The sequence below is a fragment of the Rana temporaria genome, chromosome 1 (genome assembly GCF_905171775.1).
Source record: "Rana temporaria chromosome 1, aRanTem1.1, whole genome shotgun sequence".
NCBI classification, from domain to species: domain Eukaryota; kingdom Metazoa; phylum Chordata; class Amphibia; order Anura; family Ranidae; genus Rana; species Rana temporaria.
In genome coordinates this window covers 667,306,454-667,332,112 of record NC_053489.1, presented here as the reverse complement: position 1 = coordinate 667,332,112, position 25,659 = coordinate 667,306,454, and the positions used below count along the sequence as shown (strand labels likewise).

General features: G+C 39.2%; 1 protein-coding gene across 1 annotated transcript in view; it reads right to left on the bottom strand.

Annotated features, from left to right (window-relative positions):
* Positions 1 to 25,659, bottom strand: part of HSPA12B (heat shock protein family A (Hsp70) member 12B) — a 118,212-nt gene that overhangs the window by 31,276 nt on the left and 61,277 nt on the right. Inside the window, 4 exon segments of the mRNA XM_040335577.1 lie at positions 7,291 to 7,471; positions 11,322 to 11,438; positions 15,215 to 15,319; positions 16,843 to 17,029. Coding sequence (XP_040191511.1) covers positions 7,291 to 7,471; positions 11,322 to 11,438; positions 15,215 to 15,319; positions 16,843 to 17,029 — 590 coding nt within the window.

Here is a 25,659-nt window from a genome sequence, read left to right as displayed (position 1 = left end):
ATAATGGACATATGCCTCTAACAGGTGTCATGCGATGTGTTGTCAAAAACCTCTTCCTCTCCAGGCGTTGCTTCCAAAATATTCAGACATAAATTCCTTCATTATATGATGTTTTATTCTTCCAACGATATGACAGCAAACAGATTAATGCTTACGTTGTTACAGCTTAGTCAAACATCATGGCAGGTAGGCATCACAAAGTTACAGAAGGAGGAAATAGATGTTACATCTTCTCTGCTGGAAAGAGCCCCTTATGATCTTTCTCCTGGGTGAGGGTCCCTTCCCTCCTAGCAGGTTGGGTTCCAACTTCCATCTCATCAGCAGAGTCCGATGACCCTGAGACCCCCGTGGGTCAGATGACCCTGAGGTTTTCCTCACTTGCTAAGCTTACCACGTGTACATTTATACAGGTTTAACAGCTAACTAAGCACAATTGGCTCGTTTCCAAAGAAGGTTGCGATGATCGTTCACACCCACTTAGGTATTTTTAAGTATCATCTCCACCCATCTTCTTGACGTATGTTTTTAAGAATAGATATGGCCTAACCTACATTGACCTTCGTTTGTCTTTAACAAACCTTCAAATGCTACCATGTTTAAGCATTGATTCAGAGACCTTTAGAACATAATATCAATACATTTAAAATCTAACAATTCCCCCTTAATGCACTGTAATTAACAAATAAAATAAGTGCATTCATCTTAAATAATAAAGGTTTCTGATTCACTTCTTTTCCAATATAAACAATACAATTTAACATTTCAGATATTGTACATAAACTTTTTCCAAAATTCGGAGATATTCTTGCGAAATATTTAACTATTTGATTCCATTAAGAAATTATAAATTATTATTATTATTATTAATTAATTTTTAATTTATTCTCCATCTAAATGATGTAATATTAAAATGTTTCTTCCTTTACCTTCATAAATTTTACTTCTTATAACTTCAACCATATCATATAACTATTTTATCATAAAGAAGAAATAAATATATTTGATGTATCAAATTATATTACTCTATAATATTAATTAATAACTACAATTTTTTTTCATTTCTCTTGAAATTTCAATAACCACATTTTTTCAGTATAAGTTTTTTATACATTATCCTAGACACTGAACAATTATAAACATAATACGTAATCTATATGTTTGTGGATATATAAAAACATAACTTTCCCATTATTTGATTGTCATATTTTTATATATTCTATCTTTCTTTCTATTTATTTTTCTATCTTTTTAATCTATTTATATTTTATTTATTTGTCCATCTAATTTATTTATTTATCCATGACCAGCAAGCAACTCTTTCTTTTATTTATTTTTCAATGTTCCATATTATTTAATTCAACAATAATTCTGTTTAGATACTTTAAAATCTTTTTCTTCCACACAAATTTGTATGTTTTTTAACTATATTAATACTTCAAATGTATACTTTGTTATACATACTTGTAATAACAAACTATCCATCCAATATTCCCAAGTTATGTGTTCTATAAAAATGAATAAAAAAATAATTATTCTATGTGAAATAATAATTTTATGTGTATCAATATGTATTTTTATAAAAGATTTAGAAACCAAAATATAACAACTATTTTTTCATATTTCAAAAATTCAAAAATTTCCTATATTAGAATTATTACATTCCAACTCCCCCTTACATAATGATCAATCGATCAATATGTCACTTTTGATGTAAGTCCATATGAATAAATCATTGAAGTTCATCCAAAAATGTTGATCCTTGATAACATAATCAAAAAATAATTTTGAAAAAACTAGAAGAAATAACCAAAATAGAATTTTAGTTGTGCTTGTTTCATGGTCATGGAAGTATCCAAAAAATAAAATAACCTTCCCAATTGAAATCTGAGATTTCAGTTGGCATTCCTATTGACATCCGTGGTACCTTTAAATCTATAATTCCTAACCATAACTTTTGCTACTGGAATAAATTATGAAACATACTCATAAAAAGTAGAAATCTTATTCAAAACATAATCTCTATTTAAATTTAGCAAAGGCCTAGCCATATTTTGTGAACAAACTTCTGAAATTCCTATACTTGTACTTTGTCCTATTCAACAGATTGCAAATAACTACATATGCTAATTTTAAAAAAACATAGAAGAACAGACATTCTTCATCCTGTCATTAACTCAAAAAAATGTAACCAACCCTTACTTTAGAAAAGGTTTTAAACCAAAAATATAACAGGTAAATAAGTCACCTAGTATTTACCTTTTCTTGAATCATCTTACCCTATTTAGACTTTAAAATACTATTGTAGCGTTCTATAATATCAGGGTACTAAAGATGATAAGAAACAATAACTTTATCAAATACTAAAATTGCATACACGTCCTTCATCACCTGTCCTATAAAAATGAAAAAATCATTATCTGATTCCATGGTTTGAAAACAACCCCAATGGAATGTGACAAAGTTCATAACTTAGCTTTCATTAAAAATATATTATTTTTTTCCTAGAATTACCTCAATTAATTTTATCAAAAATTAACTAAAAATATACTTGTATACTCCTTCAGCAGGTGAAAAAAATCTAATATACTCAATCTACATATATTGCAAATCTCTCAATACTTTATAGTATCAGATCACTCTTTGCCTTTTGGATTGCTCTATAAACATAATAAAACAATATTCAAGAAGTTTGATGACAAAAATGCTCTAATAATGAGTAGTTCAAAATTTCTTTCATTAGCTCAAAAAAAATCAATTAATCAATTTGTCAGTCAATCTGTCAGGTATCTGGATATGCAAAAATGAATATTTTCATTTAAAAATAACTCTATCCATTATTGTTGGAATAAATTATTTTTACAATGAATTTTATCTTCATTATCAGTCTGTACTGAGACAAAATTTTCATCGTCCCCCTTTTTATTCTGTGACTAATTATATTTTGTAAAAGTAATATTTTTATCATATTATTGTACTTTTCTTTACTATACTTTACTTATAATAGCTTTAATTTTGCAAAAGAACATTTAGGTTGGGTATCCTAAATATCTTTTTTTTCAGAAAGAAACTTAAATCATGTTTAAGTATTTTTCCTTTTTAACCAACTTATACAGTATGGTTATTTGTAACCACATGCCCTGTCACTCTGACTGCTAAACAAACAAGTCTTAAGATCACTTTTTCAGTGTAGACAGACATTCAGAAAGTTTCATCTGTGCCTCCTGGATCCATTTAATAAAAGCACAAAAACCCTCTCAATAAATATCCACTGAAAAATTGATAAAGTAACCTTTGCATGATTTACTTGCATAATTGTGGCTTATTACACTGCATAATTTTAGCTTCAACTGACCTTACTTTTTAACATCCAGTTGTCACTCAGACAAAAGCTTAATCAAAGTCTTGTGTTGACACCTCATGTTTAAAAATAACACCTTTAACAAATGGTGTAAAATCCACGTGTTTTTTTAAAACAATTACTTTAGTTAGTACTTAGTAATACCTTATTAAATATTTTTTCCATCCATGAAACTTTATTTCAGATTTCTGAAAAAAGTTTAAACACTAACGTGTTCAGATCCATAGGGGAAAAAACCCTTGTCATGACTGACCATCTGCTTAGTAACTCGACCTCCATTTCTCTGTTAATGACACACTTCCAAAGAAAGATCTGTCACTGTCAGTCTTAGCTACCATTCACTATACAATTTTCAACCAATCTCATTTTATCGTTTTTACAATTTTTAACCTTTTTCCAAAATTTTAAAGCATATTTGGTTTGTACATCTGCTAAAAATCATGTACATTACGTTATAATATGACTTTGATTATAATAATGACAAAACATTGTTTAGGAGAAAATCTCATGAAACTTCACAGATTAGTTCCAGCCTAATGAACTGTGAATTGGCCATTTTCCTGAGAAAATTCCTCCAAACAAAATTCTCATTCTCATTAGAAATAGTCAATTATAAAAACTTTTAACAATAGTTTTTTCTTCTATTTTTGCTAATTTTGGATTGAACAAAACTTTCATATTTTAATATTTTTCCTGGGTAAACTTTAGTAATTTAGAACAATTTACTACTTTTAGTTAAATAACCAAACCCAAGTTCAGAAACTTTTGTAAAAATTACTCAATCCTTAACTTATTATTTTCTACAACCAAATCTGCAGGATTTTTTGTTAAATACTAAATACCTTGTTGTATACCATTAACTGAATTTTATACAGTTCTTACATAATCTTAATTAATAGTTTTTCCTTAAACTTCTGCCTCTGTTTGTGCTTTGATGACAGCAATAACACATTTCTGTTGTTTTAGGCTAAAATATTCCCGAACATATATATGCAGCATTAAACTTAATTTCCTTATTAAAGAACTTCTTACACTCTGGTATTAATTAATTAATTACCCCACTACTGTTTACATGCCTGCACATTATATATATATATCAATTCCCGAATATTACTGAGATATACTTCTGAACCTTGAGATTTTTAACCATCCCATGTTAAACCACTTATATAAAAAACATATTTACCCCTTGTTTAGAATGATTTTCCTGTGTACACTTAAAAAAACAAGAGATGCAATGTCCTTTAACTTTGTCTTCTTAACTTTAGTTTCTTTCGTTTGTTTGTTACATTGTCTATCTTTGGTGATTTTTCTTGTTGCATTTTCATGTTGCTGTATCTTCATACGTTGCTTTATCTTGGAAGAGTAATGTCCTTATTTTCTTTGAAGAATTAATTTTCTCTTGATCGTGGCTCGCCTTCTTATTTTTGTTCTTTTTCCGTTCCTTCTGGCTCATGTGTTAGTGTAAATGTTTATTTAAGCTGTAAAGTAGCCTCAAGTAAACAAATGTAAAGATGCGTGCGTAAAAAATAATGTCTTTCTCCTTTTTGTGTATGCGAAAGGAATGTATAATGTATAGTGTATTCTTGGACAGTTCAAACATCAAAATCCATAATAGCTCACTCAAAGTGTACATCTGCCTGTGTGACTACAATGGTGGCCTTAAAAAATAACGTGAAGCTTCTATTTGGCAGCTTTCTTCACGTACGTAAACGTCTACGATTTTTCTCCATAACCTGAAAAGTCCTCAATGGATTTTGCATGATATCTTGAAACCTTCTGTCCAAAATAGCTTTGGCTCAGTAGCCCTGTGTAAGCCTTGTACGTTTTTTTTCTTCTGCTCGTAATCTACAAGCATTCTGACAGATGAGAAAACAAATAAAAACTCACCCTGTGTTTTAGAGCCTTCTCATCTTCTGTTGGAAAACAAACGCCTGTTTTGCTAGGTTCTGTGGTCGTATTTTTCTTCAAGGCTTGAAAGAACATTTTTGACTTCATTTCTTCATTTCCCCCTTGTCAAGGCTTTAGGAAAAAAAATGACCAGTCTGGCTGGCAATCGCCAAATGTTAAGTGCCGGGGGGCACGGGGAAGAGGGATGACAGAGATAGAACAGAGGACATAATGGACATATGCCTCTAACAGGTGTCATGCGATGTGTTGTCAAAAACCTCTTCCTCTCCAGGCGTTGCTTCCAAAATATTCAGACATAAATTCCTTCATTATATGATGTTTTATTCTTCCAACGATATGACAGCAAACAGATTAATGCTTACGTTGTTACAGCTTAGTCAAACATCATGGCAGGTAGGCATCACAAAGTTACAGAAGGAGGAAATAGATGTTACATCTTCTCTGCTGGAAAGAGCCCCTTATGATCTTTCTCCTGGGTGAGGGTCCCTTCCCTCCTAGCAGGTTGGGTTCCAACTTCCATCTCATCAGCAGAGTCCGATGACCCTGAGACCCCCGTGGGTCAGATGACCCTGAGGTTTTCCTCACTTGCTAAGCTTACCACGTGTACATTTATACAGGTTTAACAGCTAACTAAGCACAATTGGCTCGTTTCCAAAGAAGGTTGCGATGATCGTTCACACCCACTTAGGTATTTTTAAGTATCATCTCCACCCATCTTCTTGACGTATGTTTTTAAGAATAGATATGGCCTAACCTACATTGACCTTCGTTTGTCTTTAACAAACCTTCAAATGCTACCATGTTTAAGCATTGATTCAGAGACCTTTAGAACATAATATCAATACATTTAAAATCTAACAAACACACACTAAGTGAACTCTAACTCTTACAGCGCCCCCTGTGGTTAACTCCCAAACTGCAACTGTCATTTCCACAATAAACAATGCAATTTAAATGCATTTTTCGCTGTGAAAATGACAATGGTCCCAAAAATGTGTCAAAATTGTCCGAAGTGTCCGCCATAATGTCGCAGTCACGAAAAAAATCGCTGATCGCCGCCATTACTAGTAAAAAAAATTAAAATAATAAAAATGCAATAAAACTATCCCCTATTTTGTAAACGCTATAAATTTTGCGCAAACCAACCGATAAACGCTTATTGCGATTTTTTTTAACAAAAATAGGTAGAAGAATACGTATCGGCCTAAACTGAGGAAAAAAAAATATTTTTATATATGTTTTTGGGGGATATTTATTATAGAAAAAAGTAAATAAATATTGCTTTTTTTCCAAAATTGTCGCTCTATTTTTGTTTATAGCGCAAAAAATAAAAACCGCAGAGGTGATCAAATACCACCAAAAGAAAGCTCTATGTGTGGGAAAAAAGGACGCCAATTTTGTTTGGAAGCCACGTCGCACGACCGCGCAATCGTCTGTTAAAGTGACGCAGTGCCGAATCGCAAAAAGGGGCCGGGTCCTTTAGCTGCATTTTGGTCCGGGGCTTAAGTGGTTAAAGAGCGAATTTGGAACGAAACATATTGCACATGTCTGGTGACAATACTGTTCAGACAGACTGGGTATAAGGAGGCATGTCAATGCATAGCTCCCTTGCCTCCTCCTCCAATGCTCGCCTCCAGGACTTTTGCTGAGCCTCTCCCTTCCTCTGGAACTCTCAACCCCAACCTTTCCAACTATCTCCTTCTCTGTCCACTTTTAGATCTCAGAAATGCTCATCTGCCTAGCTGGCCCTTAATTAACAACTGCACGTTTATTTTTTCCATCAGCCCATCCCCTCTTGACCCTCCCTCTTAGATTGTAAGCTCTAAGGATCAGGACCCTCTGATCCCTCCTGTATTGTATCTGTACTGTCTGCCCTCGTGTTGTAAAGCGCGGTGCAAACTGTCAGCACTATATAAATCCTGCATAATAATAATAATAAAATGCCATTTGAGACTCCAATTAGTGCAAGACTGGGCGGTCCTGACCCGGCAGGGTGGCCCCGGCACCTCCGGTGAACTCACCTATTCTGAAGCTGGAGTCGATGCTGCGGGTGCGGTCGGTGGGGAAGCCGCCGTTGAACAGGGACTTGCTGCTGAGGTCGATCAGCTGGTGTAGGCGGAGCTTCCTGCAGTAGATGGAGGCGGCCTCCGGCTCCAGAGCGATCAGGAGCTGCTCCGGGTTTTCTGGAGACACCAGGCCGGCCTAGAAACGACGGAGGGCCGAGTCAGTGAGTGCAACACAGAGAACAAAGTTACAATGTACAGTCTGAGAGTCGGATCGCAGGGGGAGGGGGGGATGTTGGAGACATGCCTGGATCATCATCCCAAAGATCATGCATCCCTACAGTGCAGACCCCCCTCCCTACAGTGCAGACCCCCTCCCTACAGTGCAGACCCCCCCTACATTACAGACCCCCTCTACAATACAGACCCCCTACAGTACAGTTCCCCCTCCCTACAGTACAGACCCCCCTCCCTACAGTACAGACCCCCCTCCCTACAGTACAGACCCCCTCCCTACAATACAGACCCCCCTACATTACAGACCCCCTCTACAATTACAGACCCCCCCCTACATTACAGACCCCCTCTACAATTACAGACCCCCCCTACATTACAGACCCCCTCACTACAGTACAGACCCCCTCCCTACAATACAGACCCCCTCCCTACAATACAGACCCCCCCCTACATTACAGACCCCCTCTACAATACAGCCCATACAGACCCCCCCTACATTACAGACCCCCTCTACAATACAGCCCATACAGACCCCCCCTACATTAGAGACGTGACCTGTGGCCCGTGGGCCGTCACGGGCCGCCGTGGGCCACCGGGCATATGCCCGGTATGCCCTGTGGCCAGTCCGGGCCTGTCCCCCTTCATGACCGGGCCATTTTTTGTGATTCAGCACTGCGTCACTTTAACTGACAATTGCGCGGTCGTGCGACGTTGTAACCAAACAAAATTTACGTCATTTTTCCCACAAATAGAGCTTTCTTTTGGTGGTATTTGATCACCTCTGCGGTTTTTATTTTTTTGCGCTATAAACAAAAATAAAGCGACGAGTTATTTCTACTTGTTTGGGGGAGGTGCTTGTACTGTAGGAAGGCAAAGATTTGTGTTCCTGCTTAGCAGAAACACAGGATCACTACCTTCCTAGATACAGTGGCCCAGATTCACGTAGGGCGGCGTAAATGTAAGTGGGCGTAGCGTATCGTATTTATGCTACGCAGCCGCAACTTAGAGAGGCAAGTGCAGTATTCACAAAGCGCTTGCGTCTAAAGTTACGGCGGCGTAGCGTAAATGTGCCGGCGTAAGCGCGCCTGAATCAAATGAGGAAGAGGTGGGCGTGTTTTATGCAAACTAATCATGACCCCGCGTAAATGACGTTTCGAACGAACGGCGCATGCGCGCGCATGCTCAGTATCACGTAGAATTTTCTAATTAAATTACGCCCGCTCAATGCTTAGTCGACGTGAACGTAACTTACGCACAGCCCCATTCACGGACAACTTACGCAAACTACGTAAAATACGACGCTGTTCGTACGTTTCCGACGTCCATACCTAACATGACTTACCCCTGCTTTATGAGGGGTAACTTTACGCCGGCGTATGTCTTACGTAAACGACGTATCTTGATACGCCGGGCGCACGTACGTTCGTGAATCGGCGTATCTAGCTAATTAGCATATTCAACGCAGAAATATACGGAAGCGCCACCTAGCGGCCAGCGTAAATATGCACCCTAAGATACGCCGGCGTAGGAAAGTTACGTCGGTCGGAAGAAGCTTATTTTCAGGCGTATCTAGTTCTGTGGATACAGCGCATAGTTGCGCCGGCGCATATATACACTTACGCCGCACATCTCGAGATACGCCGGCGTAAGTGCTTTGTGGATCTGGCCCAGTATGTGCAATTCGTTTTGTTCCGAATTCGTTTTTTTAACAAATTTTAACAAATTCGTTAATTCGGATGCATCCGAATTAACGAAAACCCGCTTAACAAATTTTTCTGAATATTCGTAAATTCTGAAACCTGAAAATTTGAAAATCTGAAAAAACTAACTATGAAATTACAGGAATTGGAATTTCCTTTCAAATTTGGCTGTTAGTGAATGTAACAAATACGGGCCAGATTCACTGAAAAAGTACGCCGGCGTATCTGCTGATACTCCGGCGTATTTTCAAATTTGCCGCGTCGTATCTTTAGTTTGAATTCTCAAACAAAGATACGACGGCTTCTGGCTTCGATCCGACAGGCGTACGGCTTCGTACGCCTTCGGATCGTAGGTGTAATACTTCGGCGCCCACTGGGTGGAGTTCGCGTTGTTTTCCGCGTCGGGTATGCTAATTTGCTGTTTACGGCGATCCACGAAGTTACGCACGGTCGTCGCATTCTCTTACGTCGTCGCTAGTCGGCTTTTCCCAGCGTAAAGTTACGACTGCTATTTCATGGCTTATATTTAGACATGCATGTTAAAGTATGGCCGTCGTTCCCGCGTCGAATTTTAAATTTTTTATTTTTTTGCGTAAGTCGTCCGTGAATAGGAAAGGACGTAACGCACGTCGCCGTCCAAAAAATTACGTCAGTGTGACGTCATTTCGCGCAAAGCACGGCGGGAAATTTCAAAACGGAGCATGCGCAGTACGTTCGGCGCGGGAACGCGCCTAATTTAAATGATACACGTCCCATTTGAATTAGGCGGGCTTGCGCCGGACGGATTTACGATACGCCGCTGCAAGTTTACAGGCAAGTGCTTTGTGAATCGAGCACTTGCCCGTAAAGCTTGTGGCGGTGTAACGTAAACGCAATACGTTACGCCGCCGCAATTGTACATGAATCTGGCCCTACGAATTTATCCAAAGGTACGAATTATCCGAAATAATGAATGCGTATCTAATGAATGGAACGTAACAGATTAATAATAATAAATAACAATAATAATAATAATAATAATAAAAACGTTATTATTATTTATTATTAATTTGTTTTGTTACTTTCGTTTAGATGCGGCATTCGTTATTTCGGATAATTCGTAACTTCGGATAAATTCGTATTCCTTACATTCACTAACAGCCAAATTTGAAAGGAAATTCCAATTCCTGTAATTTCATAGTTAGTTATTTAAAATGTTTGGATTTTCATTCTTTCGAATTATTCGATTTTTTTCTTATTTTGGAATTCAGGAAAACTTAAAGGGGTTGTAAAGGTACAATTATGTTTCCCTAAATATCTTCCTTTCCCTTAGTGCAGTCCTCCTTCACTTACCTCATCCTTCCATTTTGCTTTTAAATGTCCTTATTTCTTCTGAGAAATCCTCACTTCCTGTTCTTCTGTCTGTAACTCCACACAGTAATGCAAGGCTTTCTCCCTGGTGTGGAGTGTCGTGCTCGCCCCCTCCCTTGGACTACGGGAGAGTCAGGACGTTGCAGATAGAGAAAGGAGTTGTGTGTTAGAGAGCATCCTGACTCTCATGTAGTCCAAGGGAAGGGGCGAGTACGACACTCCACACCAGGGGGAAAGCCTCGCATTACTGTGTGGAGTTACAGACAGAAGAACAGGAAGTGAGGATTTCTCAGAAGAAATAAGGACATTTAAAAGCAAAATGGAAGGATGAGGTAAGTGAAGGAGGACTGCAGTAAGGTAAAGGAAGATATTTAGGGGAAAAAAATGACCTTTACGAAATTTTGAATTTACGAATTGTGATTATAACGAATGACCCGAAAAACGAGAAGAAAAAAAAACAAACGAAAGAAACTAATACGAGAATTTTTTTTGGCAGTGCACATGTCTACACCTTCCCTTGTCACAGAACAGCGGTCTGCCTTGTTTACATAGACAGATCGCCATTTTGTAATGAGAAAACCTGCATCCCTTCAGCCACGGAGGAATTCTACAACATGAAATCTGATGACAAGGAAACTCCTATTGCAGAGGATGCCTGACATTGGGCTTGAAGTTCTGTGCAGATCCAGAATATATATTGTGGGGGTTTTGGGGGGGTCACCCCCTTTAGAATTCAGATTATGACAAGCGCTGAAATATTACCAGGTAGGCGGCCTCCCTCATGAACTGCTTGGCTGGCTGCTTCCAGATGGCGGGGACGGTGATGACCCATCGGACGGCCTCCTTCTCATCCAGGGAGGGGCACTGATCCCGCAGTTCCTGAGACAAAGACACTCGTTAACAATCCGCCAAATGACAATAAGGGACAATTCACATTTCTCTGCTGATACTCCGGCGTATTTTCAAATTTGCCGCGTCGTATTTTTATTTGTAATTCACAAAAGATACTACGGCTTTTGGCTAAGATCCGACAGGCGTACGGCTTCGTACGCCTTCGGATCCTAGGTGTAATTTTCCGGCGGCCGCTGGGTGGAGTTTGCGTAGTTTTCCAGCGTCGGGTATGCAAATTAGCTGATTATGGCGATCCACAAAGATACGCGCGTTCGTCGCAATCTCTTACGTCGTCGCTAGTCGGTTTTTCCCATCGCAAACTTAGGCCTGCTTTTTCATGGATTACATTTAGAACAGCCATGTTAAAGTATGGCCGTCAATCCCGCGTCGAATTTCAATTTTTTTAATTTTTTTTGCGTAAGACGTCCGGGAATACGAAACGGCGTAACGTACGTCGTTGTTCAAAAAATACGTTGGGGCGCCGTAATTTCGCGCAAAGCAATTCGGGAAATTTTCACACGGAGCATGCTCAGAACGTTCGGCGTGGGAACGCGCCTAATTTAAATGGTACACGCCCCATTTGAATTAGGCGGGCTTGCGCCGGATGGCTTTACGTTACACCGCCATAAGTTTACGTGCAAGTGCTTGGTGAATCAGGCACTTGCGCTGAAAACTTGCGGCGGTGTAACGTAAAGACGATTCGTTACACCGCCGCAGATATCTGTGAATCTGGCCCTATGTTCATTTTCCTTAAACACCTTATTTTAGATCCAGTGACCTTATTGGCTCTCTGTGCTTCTTTATGAATTACAGGCAATTTATGGCTGGTGGGAGGAGCCAGCAGGGGGCTGTACATATCTTCCTGAACACATCACAGCACCCGGCCTCAGTACTCCTCTCAAGAGTCCTCAGTCCTGATGCAAGCAGTGTGCTGGCTCTTGGAAGGAGTTATGTAAAAATTCGAAAGAACGAAAATTCAAAAAAACGAACATCTGAAAATTCCAAAATCAGAAAGAATGAATATCCCCCCCAAAAAAACATTGAACGTTCGAAAGAATGAAATCCGAAAATAAGAACGAAAATCTGAAAAAAAAAAAAAAAAAAATCTGAAAATTCAAAAATAAGAATGAATGAATATAAGAAAGAACAGACCGAAATCAGAAAATAAGAACGAAAATCCGAAACTCTAAATAGAACAAAAATAGAAAATTTGAAAATCAAAAAGAACGAATATCCGAAAGAACAGGACGAAAGTCTGAAAAATTCAAATGGAATTCAGAACGTTCGAAAGAATGAAATCTGAAAATAAGAACGAAAATCTGAAAATTCAAGAAAAAAAAAGAAAAATAAGAAAATTCAAAAATAAGAAAGAATGAATATCCGAAAGAACAGACTGAAATCAGAAAATAAGAACGAAAATCCGAAACTCTAAAAAGAACAAAAATAGAAAATTCGAAAAAGAACGAATATCCGAAAGAACAGGGCGAAAGTCTGAAAAATTCGAAAGAACAAATCTCCGAAAAAACAAAAAACAAAATTCAAAAGAACGAAAATTTGAAAAAATAAAAATCTGAAAATAAGAGTGAAAATTCAAAAGAATGAAAATTTTAAAATCTGAGAATCAAAAAGAACGAAGATTAGAAAAAAACCTGAAAATCCGAAAAAGAACGAAAACCCGAAAATAAGAATGGAAATCTGAAAATTAAAAAGAACAAAAAAGAATAAAAATTTTAAAATAAGAACAAAATCTGAATATTAGAAAATCAGAAAGAACAAATATCCAAAAGAACAGAAGGAAAATATGAAAATTCGAAAGAACGAACATCTGAAGATTCAAAAATCAGAAAGAACGAATATTCAAAAAATAAGAACGAAAATCTGAAAATAAAACCTGACAATTCGAAAATCAGAACGAACGAATATCCGAAAGAACAGACCGAAATCTGAAAATAAGAACGAAAATCAGCAAATTCTAAAATCTGAAAGAATGAATATCTGAAAAAAAATGAAAATCAGAAAATTTGAAAGAACGATCTGAAAATTTGAAAATCAGAAAGAACGAATACCTGAAAGAACAGAACGAAAGTCCGAAAATTTGAAAGAACGAAAATTTGAAAATAAGAACAAAGGGCCAGATTCATGTACCTGCGCTGCGGCGTAAGGTAACTCATTTACGTTACACCGCCGCAACTTTTCAGCGCAAGTGCTTGATTCACAAAGCACTTGCCTGTAAACTTGTGGCGGCGTAATGTAAATCTGTCCGGCGCAAGCCCGCCTAATTCAAATGGGGCGTGTGTCATTTAAATTAAGTGCGCTCCCAATGTTCTGCGCATGCTCCGTGTGAAAATTTCCCGCCGTGCTTTGCATTTTTTGAACGGCGACGTGCGTTACGTTCTTTCGTATTCCCTGACGTCTTATGCAAAAAAAAAAAATATTAAAATTAGACGCGGAAACGACGGCCATACTTTAACATGGATGGTCTAATTTTACACCATCTAAATAGGACTCGTAACTTAACGACGGGAAAAGCCGACTAGAGACGACGTAAGAGAATGCGACGAACACGCGTACCTTCGTGGATCGCCGTTAACAGCTAATTTGCATACCCGACACGGAAAACGACGCAAACTCCACCCAGCGGCCGCCGGAGAATCACACCTACGATCCGAAGGCGTACGAAGCCGTACGCCTGTCGGATCTTAGCCAAAAGCCGTCGTATCTTTGTTTGAGGATTCCAAATCAAGATACGACGCGGCAAATTTGAAAATACGCCGGAGTATCAGTAGATACGCCGGCGTATTTCTGCTGTGAATCTGGCCCAAAAATTCTAAAGAATGAAGATTCTAAAATCTGAAAGAAAGAATATTCGAAACAAAATAACGAAAGTCTGAAAATTCTAAATAATGAAAATCCGAAAAAAATAATGAGAATCTGAAAATTTTAAAGAATTAAAATCCTAAATTTAAAAAGAACAACAATCAGAAAATTCGAAAATCAGAAAGAATGAATATCTGAAAAAAAGAACAAAAATCCAAAAATATGAAACTTCAAAAGAATGAACATCTGAAAATGAGAAAATCTGAAAATCAAAAAGAACAAATATCCTAAAGAACAGAACGGAAGTCTGAAAATTCGAAAGAAAAAATATCCGGATAAATGAACGGAAATCCAAAAATTCGAAAGAATGAAAATCTGAAAAAAGAATAAAAATTAAAAAAAAAAAAATTCTATAATCTGAAAATCAGAAAGAACGAATATCTGAAAAAAAAAAAAAAACGAAAATCCCAAAATTCTAAAATCCGAAAGAACAAAAAACATTCGGATAATTTCTATTATTATTATTAAATTGTTACTTTTATTAACTGTTATTATAGTTTTTTTCTATTATTATTATTATTATTATTATTATTATTATTATTATTATTTATTAATAATAATAAAAACTATAATAGTAGTTATAAACTATTAAATTATAGGTATTGGAATTTCCTTTCAAATTCGGCTGTTCGTGAACACAACAAATTCAAATATATCCAAATTTATTAGAAATAACAAATATTAATCATAACAAATGATCTGAAAAAATAATAAAAAAGTAATAAAAATAAAAAAGTGGATTCTGGTGGCACAGACAGTTCTGATTGCAGACCCTTTGTTGGTTGTCTCAGTGGGGTGTTTGGAATCAGTCCTGAGCACAGAGTGATGGTGAGGTTCTGGTGACAGGTCCTCTTTGATCCCCTCCGGTGTGTATATGGGCCCCTCACCTTTATGGCGTGCTCCTTGAAGAATCGCAGGGCGTGTGCGAAGACCTCCAGCGCCTGAACCTTCCTCCCGTTCACAGCTTCCAGCTCCGTCTTCATGGTCAGGTCCTGCGGGAGGAAATCTGCATTACTACAGGAGGAGAGCGGAGGAGGAGCCTTACAGTGCTGGTCAACTTTATTCATATAGGAGGATTCTGGTGTGGCCCCAAATGTCACCCTAAGGGCCACACATAATATTCACTGAATGCAACACTATAGAAAACTTTCAGAGGCTGCAGATATACTACAGGAGATGGTCAGAGACTACAGATATAGTACAGGAGACGGTCAGAGACTGCAGACATGATACAGCAGATGGTCAGAGACTGCAGACATATTACAGGAGACGGTCAGAGACTGCAGACATAGTACAGAAGATGGTCAGAGACTGCAGACATAGTACAGGAGATGATCAGGGACTGCAGACATACTACAGGAGATGGTCAGAGACTGCAGACATACTACAGAAGATGGTCAGAGACTGCAGACACAGTACAGGAGATGGTCAGAGACTGCAGACATACTACAGGAGATGGTCAGAGACTGCAGACATACTACAGGAGATGGTCAGAGACTGCAGACATGATACAGGAGATGTCAGACTGCAGACATATTACAGGAGATGTCAGAGACTGCAGACATATTACAGGAGACGGTCAGAGACTGCAGACATAGTACAGGAGATGATCAGAGACTGCAGACATATTACAGGAGATGGTCAGAGACTGCAGACATACTACAGAAGATGGTCAGAGACTGCAGACATACTACAGAAGATGGTCAGAGACTGCAGACATAGTACAGGAGATGGTCAGAGACTGCAGACATAGTCCAGGAGATGGTCAGAGACTGCAGACATATACAGAAGATGGTCAGAGACTGCAGACATAGTACAGGAGATGGTCAGAGACTGCAGACATAGTACAGGAGATGGTCAGAGACTGCAGACATACTACAGGAGATGGTCAGAGACTGCAGACATGATACAGGAGATGGTCAGAGACTGCAGACCTACTACAGGAGACGGTGAGAGACTGCAGACATACTACAGGAGATGGTCAGAGACTGCAGACATGATACAGGAGATGTCAGAGACTGCAGACATGATACAGGAGATGTCAGAGACTGCAGACATAGTACAGGAGATGGTCAGAGACTGCAGACATAGTACAGGAGACGGTCAGAGACTGCAGACATGATACAGGAGATGATCAGAGACTGCAGACATATTAGAGGAGACGGTCAGAGACTGCAGACATTCTACAGGAGATGGTCAGAGACTGCAGACATATTACATGAGATGGTCAGAGACTGCAGACATACTACAGAAGATGGTCAGAGACTGCAGACATACTACAGAAGATGGTCAGAGACTGCAGACATACTACAGGAGATGGTCAGAGACTGCAGACATACTACAGGAGATGGTCAGAGACTGCAGACATACTACAGGAGATGGTCAGAGACTGGCCCCCTGGCAGCCTTGTAATAGAAGCAACTGGCACATGGAGCCCCCAATCCCTGCAATAAACCATTGTGCCCAGGGCAGCTTCCCCTCCTGCCCCCTGTCCCGGGCCCTGGTTGGCTCTTACACTGGTGCTGTGGATCTTCATCTTGAACTTCTCAAAGTACAGCCAGTCTCGGGCCTCCTCGGGGTCCAGGTCGTGGTAGAAGTCTCTGGCCGTGTAGCCGAAGCTGTGGAAGGTCTTGTCGGGGGTCAGGAGCAGGCTGGTGGGCGTCTTCTGGTTGGCGACCCCGGGGTCACCTCCTTCCCATTTCCTAGAGATGAAGAAGACAAGGCTGGTCAGAGGATGTCATGACTGCGAGACGACCGCGAGCAAACAGGAGAAAGAACGGAGGGTCCTGAGAAGACCAACCCTGAAAAAGGCAGGAATAGATATGGCGCGGTGTGTCTGGGGGAAGGACAGACACTTTTCTAACTGACCAAACACAAGCATATCGACACCCCTTCACACGTAATGATCCCCGGTGCTGCCAACATCAGGGTGTATTTTACAGTACGGGATCCCTTAGGCTCCATTCACACCATGGCGTTCCCCTTTGCGGGCAGAATCGCAGCAATTCCGACCGCGATTCGGAAATGTTGCGAAACATGGGATGCCCTTGCGATCCCCAGTACTTTGAATGCCATCCAAATCGCGGTGCGATTTTGCCGCGATTGTTGTCTGACAAATCACAGTAAAATCATGCAAACAGAATCGTGGGACACGGTAGTATTTCATATTATTATTATTATGCAAAATTATTATTATTAGCTTTATTCACATTATTTGTATTATTATTATTAATAATATTAATATCATCATCATAAAAAATTATGATAATAATTTTATAATTTTATCCAGGGCAAGTGTTCTGGTGGTGACAACAGTGGACAATGTCAGTGTGATGTGTGCTGAAGCCCGTGTGAGAGGGTGACAACGCAGGAGCACAACCGGGAGACTGGAATGGAGTGTTGTCACCTTCATGGCTGAAACACCAGAGATAATTGTTATTATTAATAATAATAATAATAATAATAATAATATAATAACATTATTTATTAGCATCTTTTTTTTTTTATTAGCATTATATATTATTATTATTGTTGATAAAAAAAATGCTAATAATAATGCATAATAATATGATGATAATAATAAATAATGCTAATAAAAAAATGATGCTAATAAATATCGTTACAATATTATTATTATTGTTGATAAAAAAAGCTAATAATAATAATTATAATAACATTATTTATTAGCATCATTTTTTTTATTAGCATTATTTATTATTATCATCATATTATTATGCATTATTATTAGCATTTTTTTTATAAACAATAATAATAATATATAATGCTAATAACAAAAAAAGATGCTAATAAATAATGTTATTATATTATTATTATTATTATTATTATTATTATTAATAACAATTAACATTATTTATTAGCATCTTTTTTTATTTATTAGCATTATATATTATTATTATTGTTTATAAAAAAAATGCTAATAATAATGCATAATAATATGATGATAATAATAAATAATGCTAATAAAAAAAATGATGCTAATAAATAATGTTATTATAATTATTATTATTAGCTTTTTTTATCAATAATAATAATAATAATAATATAGTAACATTATTTATTAGCATCATTTTTTTTATTAGCATTATTTATTATTATCATCATATTATTATGCATTATTATTAGCATTTTTTTTATAAACAATAATAATAATATATAATGCTAATAACAAAAAAAGATGCTAATAAATAATGTTATTATATTATTATTATTATTATTATTATTATTAATAACAATTAACATTATTTATTAGCATCTTTTTTTTTTATTAGCATTATATATTATTATTATTGTTTATAAAAAAAATGCTAATAATAATGCATAATAATATGATGATAATAATAAATAATGCTAATAAAAAAAATGATGCTAATAAATAATGTTATTATAATTATTATTATTAGCTTTTTTTATCAACAATAATAATAATAATAATATAGTAACATTATTTATTAGCATAATTTTTTTATTAGCATTATTTATTATTATTATCATATTATTATGCATTATTATTAGCATTTTTTTTATCAACACTGGCCCGGATTCAAAGAGATCTGCGCTCTATTTGCGGAGGCGCAGGGCAACGATTTTGCCCTGCGCCCCCGCAAATATTTTGCGCTGCCCTCGATTCACGGAGCAGTAGCTCCGTAAATTGCGAGGGCGGGCCGGCAAAATTGCCCGGCGTAAGCGCGCGCAATGTAAATGATCCCGCCGGGGGCGGGAATCATTTAAATTAGGCGCGTACCCGTGCCGATCGTAAAGCGCATGCGCCGTCGGGAAACTTTCCCGACGTGCATTGCGGCAAATGATGTCGCAAGGACGTCATTTGCTTCAAAGTGAACGTGAATGGCGTCCAACGCCATTCACGTATCACTTACGCAAACGGCGTGAAATTAAAATTTCACGACGCAGGAACGGAGGGTATACGTAACATTGGCTGCCCCTACTATTAGAAGGGGCAGCCTTACGCTAAAGACGCCGTACGGAAACTCCGTAACTTGCGTACGCAAGGCCCGCGCAACATTATGAATCTGCGTAAGTATGCAATTTGCATACTATACGCTGACCTCATTGGGAGCGCCCCCTAGCGGTCAACGCAAGAATGCAGCCTAAAATCTGCGTGGCATAAGAGCCTTATGCCACGCAGATTTTAGGCTGCAGTCGGCGTAACGAGTTCTCTGAATCAGGAGTACTCGTTACGCCGGCGCAAGTCAGCAATTGCGCTGCGTAACTATGGTTACGCAGGCGCAATTGCTTACTGAATCTGGGCCAGTAATAATAATAATATAATAACATTATTTATAAGTAGCTTTTTTTATCATTAGCATTATTTATTATTGTGATTATTATTAAGCTTCAGCCATGAAGGTGACAACACTCCCTTCCAGTCTCCTGGTTGTGCTCCTGCGTTGTCACCCTCTCACCACCAGGAAACTTGCCCTGGATGAGGCCATGCAGTCACCTTTGGAGTGCATGCAGACATGAAGTGGCTGCAAAGAGCCCGCAGGAGATTAGCAACACTGAAATGCACAAAAAAAAAAAAAAAAAAAAAAAGAGATGAAAAACATATTTTATTCAGAAACTGGGAATAGTTTTGGATACACGTTGTCACTAGTGTTGAGCAGAATATGCCATATTCGATTTCGCGATATATCTCGAATATATATTCGAATATTCGAGATATATTCGCTAAATTCGAATATTCGTGATATTTTATCGAAATTAAATGATTGCGATTTTTCGCTATTGCGAATGCGAAAATAATTGCGATTTTTTGATAACTGCGGTAGGAGCACTCTGATTGGCTCAGAATATTCGTGATATTTTATCGAAATATCGCAACATGCGAATGCGATATTTATTGTGCAATTTCGAGAAATGCTGGAGGAGCGCTCTGATTGGCTCAGAATATTCGTGATATTTTATCGAAATATCGCAACATGCGAATGCGATATTTATTGCGCAATTTCGAGAAATGCTGGAGGAGCGCTCTGATTGGCTCAGAATATTCGTGATATTTTATCGAAATATCGCAACATGCGAATGCGATATTTATTGCGCAATTTCGACAAATGCTGTAGGAGCACTCTGATTGGCTCAGAATATTCGTGATATTTTACAATACAAAATAATTGCGAATATTCGGCAAATGCGGAAGGAGCACTCTGATTGGCTCAGAATATTCTTGATATTTTACAATACAAAATAATTGCGAATATTCGGCAAATGCGGAAGGAGCACTCTGATTGGCTCAGAATATTCTTGATATTTTACAATACAAAATAATTGCGAATATTCGGCAAATGCAGAAGGAGCACTCTGATTGGCTCAGAATATTCTTGATATTTTACAATACAAAATAATTGCGAATATTCGGCAAATGCGGAAGGAGCACTCTGATTGGCTCAGAATATTCGTGATATTTTACAATACAACATAAAAAGTGTTTTGCATTGGTGGTGATTCTTTACTCTATCCATCTGTCACAGCCGTTTGTCAATCAAACACCTTGAAGATTGAACACGTTCATGCTGCATGCTTTGGACTTTTTTTCACTTCACATATCAAAGACATTTTTATGAAAGATTATTTTTCTATTATTGGGACTATATTTCTTTATATATTTGTTTCACTGTGTATTTCACAAGTTATTTGCGCTTGCTTATTTTATAATTTGCCCACATGTCTTGTCACTAGACATATTTTTTATTCTTGTAGAGCGACTCCATTTTCTGTCTTGTATTAAATTATGTTGTATAACATTTTTGAGTTGCTGCTGTATTCTCCCCTTTTTTAAGGTATGCGCAATTTTTTCCTTCTTACAAAAAATAATAATATCAAACATACAAATATTCATAACAGAAACATACACAAAGCCCCCCCCTTTTGCATCAGAGACAATCAGAGTTCTCCTACCACAGTTATCGAAAATTCGCAATCATTTTCGCATTCGCAATAGCGAAAAATCGCAATTTTTTTTTTTTCAATTTGGCAACATAAAAGGATCGCCTCAGCTTAGCTACTCGGCCCAGGGTCTCTAAACATACCAGCAATGCTTTTAGACGTCGATAGGATGTGATCTGTTTTAAAAATCAAATTGAAAAAATGCGAATATTCGGAATTGCGAATATTCACCGCGAAATTCGAAATATAGCGCGATTTCTCGAATATGCTATATTCGAGTCGAATATTCGCAATGCGAATATTCGTGAGCAACACTAGTTGTCACCGGTAATATCGGGCCAGATCCAGAAAGAGAGTACGCCGGCGTATCTACTGATACGCCGGCGTACTTTCAAATTTGCTGCGTCGTATCTTTAGTTTGAATCCTCAAACCAAGATACGACGGCTTCTGGCTTCGATCCGACAAGCGTACGGCTTCGTACGCCTTCGGATCGTAGGTGCAATACTTCGGAAAACGTGGAGTTTGCGTCGTTTTCCATGTCGGGTATGCAAATTACCTTTTTACGTCGATCCACGAACGTACGCGCGGCCGTCGCATTCTCTTACGTCGTCGCTAGTCGGCTTTTTCCGGCGTATAGTTAAAGCTGCTATTATCCGGCGTATAAATAGACTTGCCATGTTAAAGTATGGCCGTCGTTCCCGCGTCGAAATTTGAAATGTTTTTTTTTGCGCAAGTCGTCCGTGAATATGGATGGACGTAACTCACGTCTAAGTTAAAAAAATGACGTTGTTTCAACGTCATTTCGCGCAAAGCACGGCGGGAAATTTCGTAACGACGCATGCGCAGTTCATTCTGCGTGGGGACGCGCTTCATTTAAACGAATCACGCCCTCTACCCGCCGATTTGAATTACACGCCGAGAGATACACTACGCCGCCGTAACTTTCGGCGCGCAAGCTTTCAGGATTCGAACCAAAGCTGGAAAAGTTACGGCGGCGTAGCGTATCTCTGATACGCAGCGCAGGTGTAAAGGTATGTGGATCTGGCCCATCATTCTGTTGGGCTGGGTGGCCCATGTGGCTATAAAGATAAGCTATGGGATGAGTGCTGGGACCTCCTCATCCTCCCAGCTGAATGTGACTCCATCTATCTCCTCCATGTCTCAGACCCTCCCCAGACCTCCACACTGAGAGGTTCCGGTCACGACTCCGACGTGAGAGGTGATCTCATATTTGCAGTCCAGGGACCCCGCCTGTGGAATGCACTACCAACCACCATCCGACTGGAGTCGGACCACTTGGCCTTCAGGAGAAAGATAAAAACCCATCTCTTCTGAGGTCAAGGGGTTCCTTACCCATGAAATGGATACAGCGCCCAGAGGCGATTCAGTTCGCATGTGTTGCGCTTTACAAGTCTCTCTCTCTCATCGCTCTCCTCCATGTCTCAGACCCTCCCCAGACCTCCACACTGAGAGGGTTCCGGTCACGACTCCGACGTGAGAGGTGATCTCATCGCTCTCCTCCATGGTTCTAATTAAACCCGTCTGGATGATGATGGATTCTGTGTAATCGGAGTGGCTGATGTGAACCAGACAACGCGTTTCGTCTATCTGCTCCATGGCCGTCCTCCCAGACTCCATCTACTAGAAGAAGGAGGATGACGGGTCTACAGCTATCCACAGAAGGCCTGGCTGGATAAGATCTACGAATGGCTGGAAACCCAATCCACACAGGAAGGGGGTCCCCCATTCCATGATTAGAGTGGCTCCCCCCCGCTGGGCGGTGTCAGGACTTCCAAAAAAAAAACCATCCCGCGGAGTGATGGAGAGGATGAAGAGATGGCCAAATCACATTCCAACATTCCCCGAGCTGCTACCGGACTCCTCCACCTGGAGGACTCCACTCCAGACGTGCGCGGGGCGCGGGGAGCAGATGGAGAAGGAATAATATTTTGCTTCCAGCAATTCTTCTCTGACTCCGGCGCCGCCACTAAGCCAGTTTGGGAGGGGGAGGGGATGGATGCATTTTTTCGGGCCTTTTCTCCTTCCAATACAAACCAATATTCACATGGGGAGGGGGGGGGGGTCGATTTATTAGGATAAAAAATAAAAATTGCGATGCGAGTGAGTCATTCGTTATGAATTTTTACCAGAATTTTCCTGATTTCCTAGGATCATCAGCTCCATCTAGTGGCCACCATTTGCATTTTTTTTCTGAAACACCTCAAACAAGGCAATACTGCATTTTTACCACTAGATGGCAGTGTTGATGTTAGAAAACAGAACGTATTAGGCAAATTATGGTGAAGATTTGCAATTCATCTGCACATAGGAGGTCCCTCCAAGCATGTTAGAGGTTTCAAGTGAACCCTTTTTTTTATCGCCCCCATGCTGTGGGTATTCTTTCTGCTAATGGTCAACAATCTTTATGGTTGAACTAGATGGACTTGTGTCTTTTTCCAACCTAACTATGTAACTATGTAAGGAGACATTTTTCCTCCCACAGACCACCAATGTAAGGGAGAATCCCCCCACAGTGACCAGCTTATTAAAGCGGATCTCCACTCTAAAGTGGAGTCCCGCTGATCGGCACCCTCCCCCCCTCCGGTGTCACATTTGACACCTTTCAGGGGGGAGGGGGGTGCAGATACCTGTCTACAGACAGGTATCTGCACCCACTTCCGGCCCTACGATACGGGCAAAAGACGGGTTTTTTCTCCGCTTCCCGTCCGTCCCCCGTTGTATGCTGGGAACACTCGGCTCCCAGCACACAGCGGGAGCCAATCGGCGGGCGCAGCGCGACTCGCGCATGCGCTGTAGGGAACCGGGCAGTGAAGCCGGAGCGATTCACTTCCTGGTTCCCTCACCGTGGATGGAGGGGGGAGCAGCAGGGTGACGAGCGATCGCTCGTCATCTGCTGCGATCGGCGCTGGACTCCAGGACAGGTAAGTGTCCTTATATTAAAAGTCAGCAGCTGCAGTATTTGTAGCTGCTGGCTTTTAATATATTTTTTTAGTGGCACATCCGCTTTAAGAAGCACTCTTCCCCAACTGACCACCAACGTAAGAAGACACTTTACCCCCCACGTATGTCCAGTCACAGAGGGCATTTTTTCCTTGCCCCACTGATCACTAATGTAAGGGACATTCTTCTCAATGACCACCAATGTAAGGAACGTTCTTCATCCAACTGACCACCAATGTAAGGGGCACTCTTTCTCCCACTCACCACCAAACTAGGGAGCATTCTTCATCCAAATGGTCACCAATGTAATGAGCTTTCTTCCCACTGATCACCAATGTAATGAGCTTTCTTCCCACTGATCACCAATGTAAGGAACATTCTTCCCACTGATCACCAATGTAAGGAACATTCTTCCCACTGATCACCAATGTAAGGGACATTCTTCTCACTGATCACCAATGTAGGGAACATTCTTCCCACTGATCACCAATGTAAGGAACATTCTTCCCACTGATCGCCAATGTAAGGAACATTCTTCTCACTGATCACCAATGTAAGGAACATTCTTCCCACTGATCACCAATGTAAGGGACATTCTTCTCACTGATCACCAATGTAGGGAACATTCTTCCCACTGATCACCAATGTAAGGAACATTCTTCCCACTGATCGCCAATGTAAGGAACATTCTTCTCACTGATCACCAATGTAAGGAACATTCTTCCCACTGATCACCAATGTAAGGAACATTCTTCTCACTGATCACCAATGTAAGGGGCATTCTTCTCACTGATCACCAATGTAAGGGACATTCTTCTCACTGATCACCAATGTAAGGAACATTCTTCTCACTGATCACCAATGTAAGGAACATTCTTCCCACTGATCACCAATGTAAGGAACATTCTTCTCACTGATCACCAATGTAAGGGACATTCTTCCCACTGATCACCAATGTAAGGGGCATTCTTCTCACTGATCACCAATGTAAGGGACATTCTTCCCACTGATCACCAATGTAAGGGACATTCTTCCCACTGATCACCAATGTAAGGAACATTCTTCTCACTGATCACCAATGTAAGGAACATTCTTCTCACTGATCACCAATGTAAGGAACATTCTTCCCACTGATCACCAATGTAAGGAACATTCTTCCCAATTTTGTTTATTAAAAGTCTTGCAAACAAAAAGCATAAAATCACTATAAGATATACATAAATATACACATATTTACATAAATGAAAATAAATATAGCAAATCTGCTCTCAAACAAAAGACTTTACAGCAAAGCAAAAATCATGTAATCACCAGGAAAATAAATCTTAATACAACTCACACCACTACACCAGACAAACCTGCAAGGTCAAGAAACAAACCCACACCCATTATGCATGCAGCCCTTCTAAGAAACGTCCAACACCATACATCCACCTATTTCTACCTCAA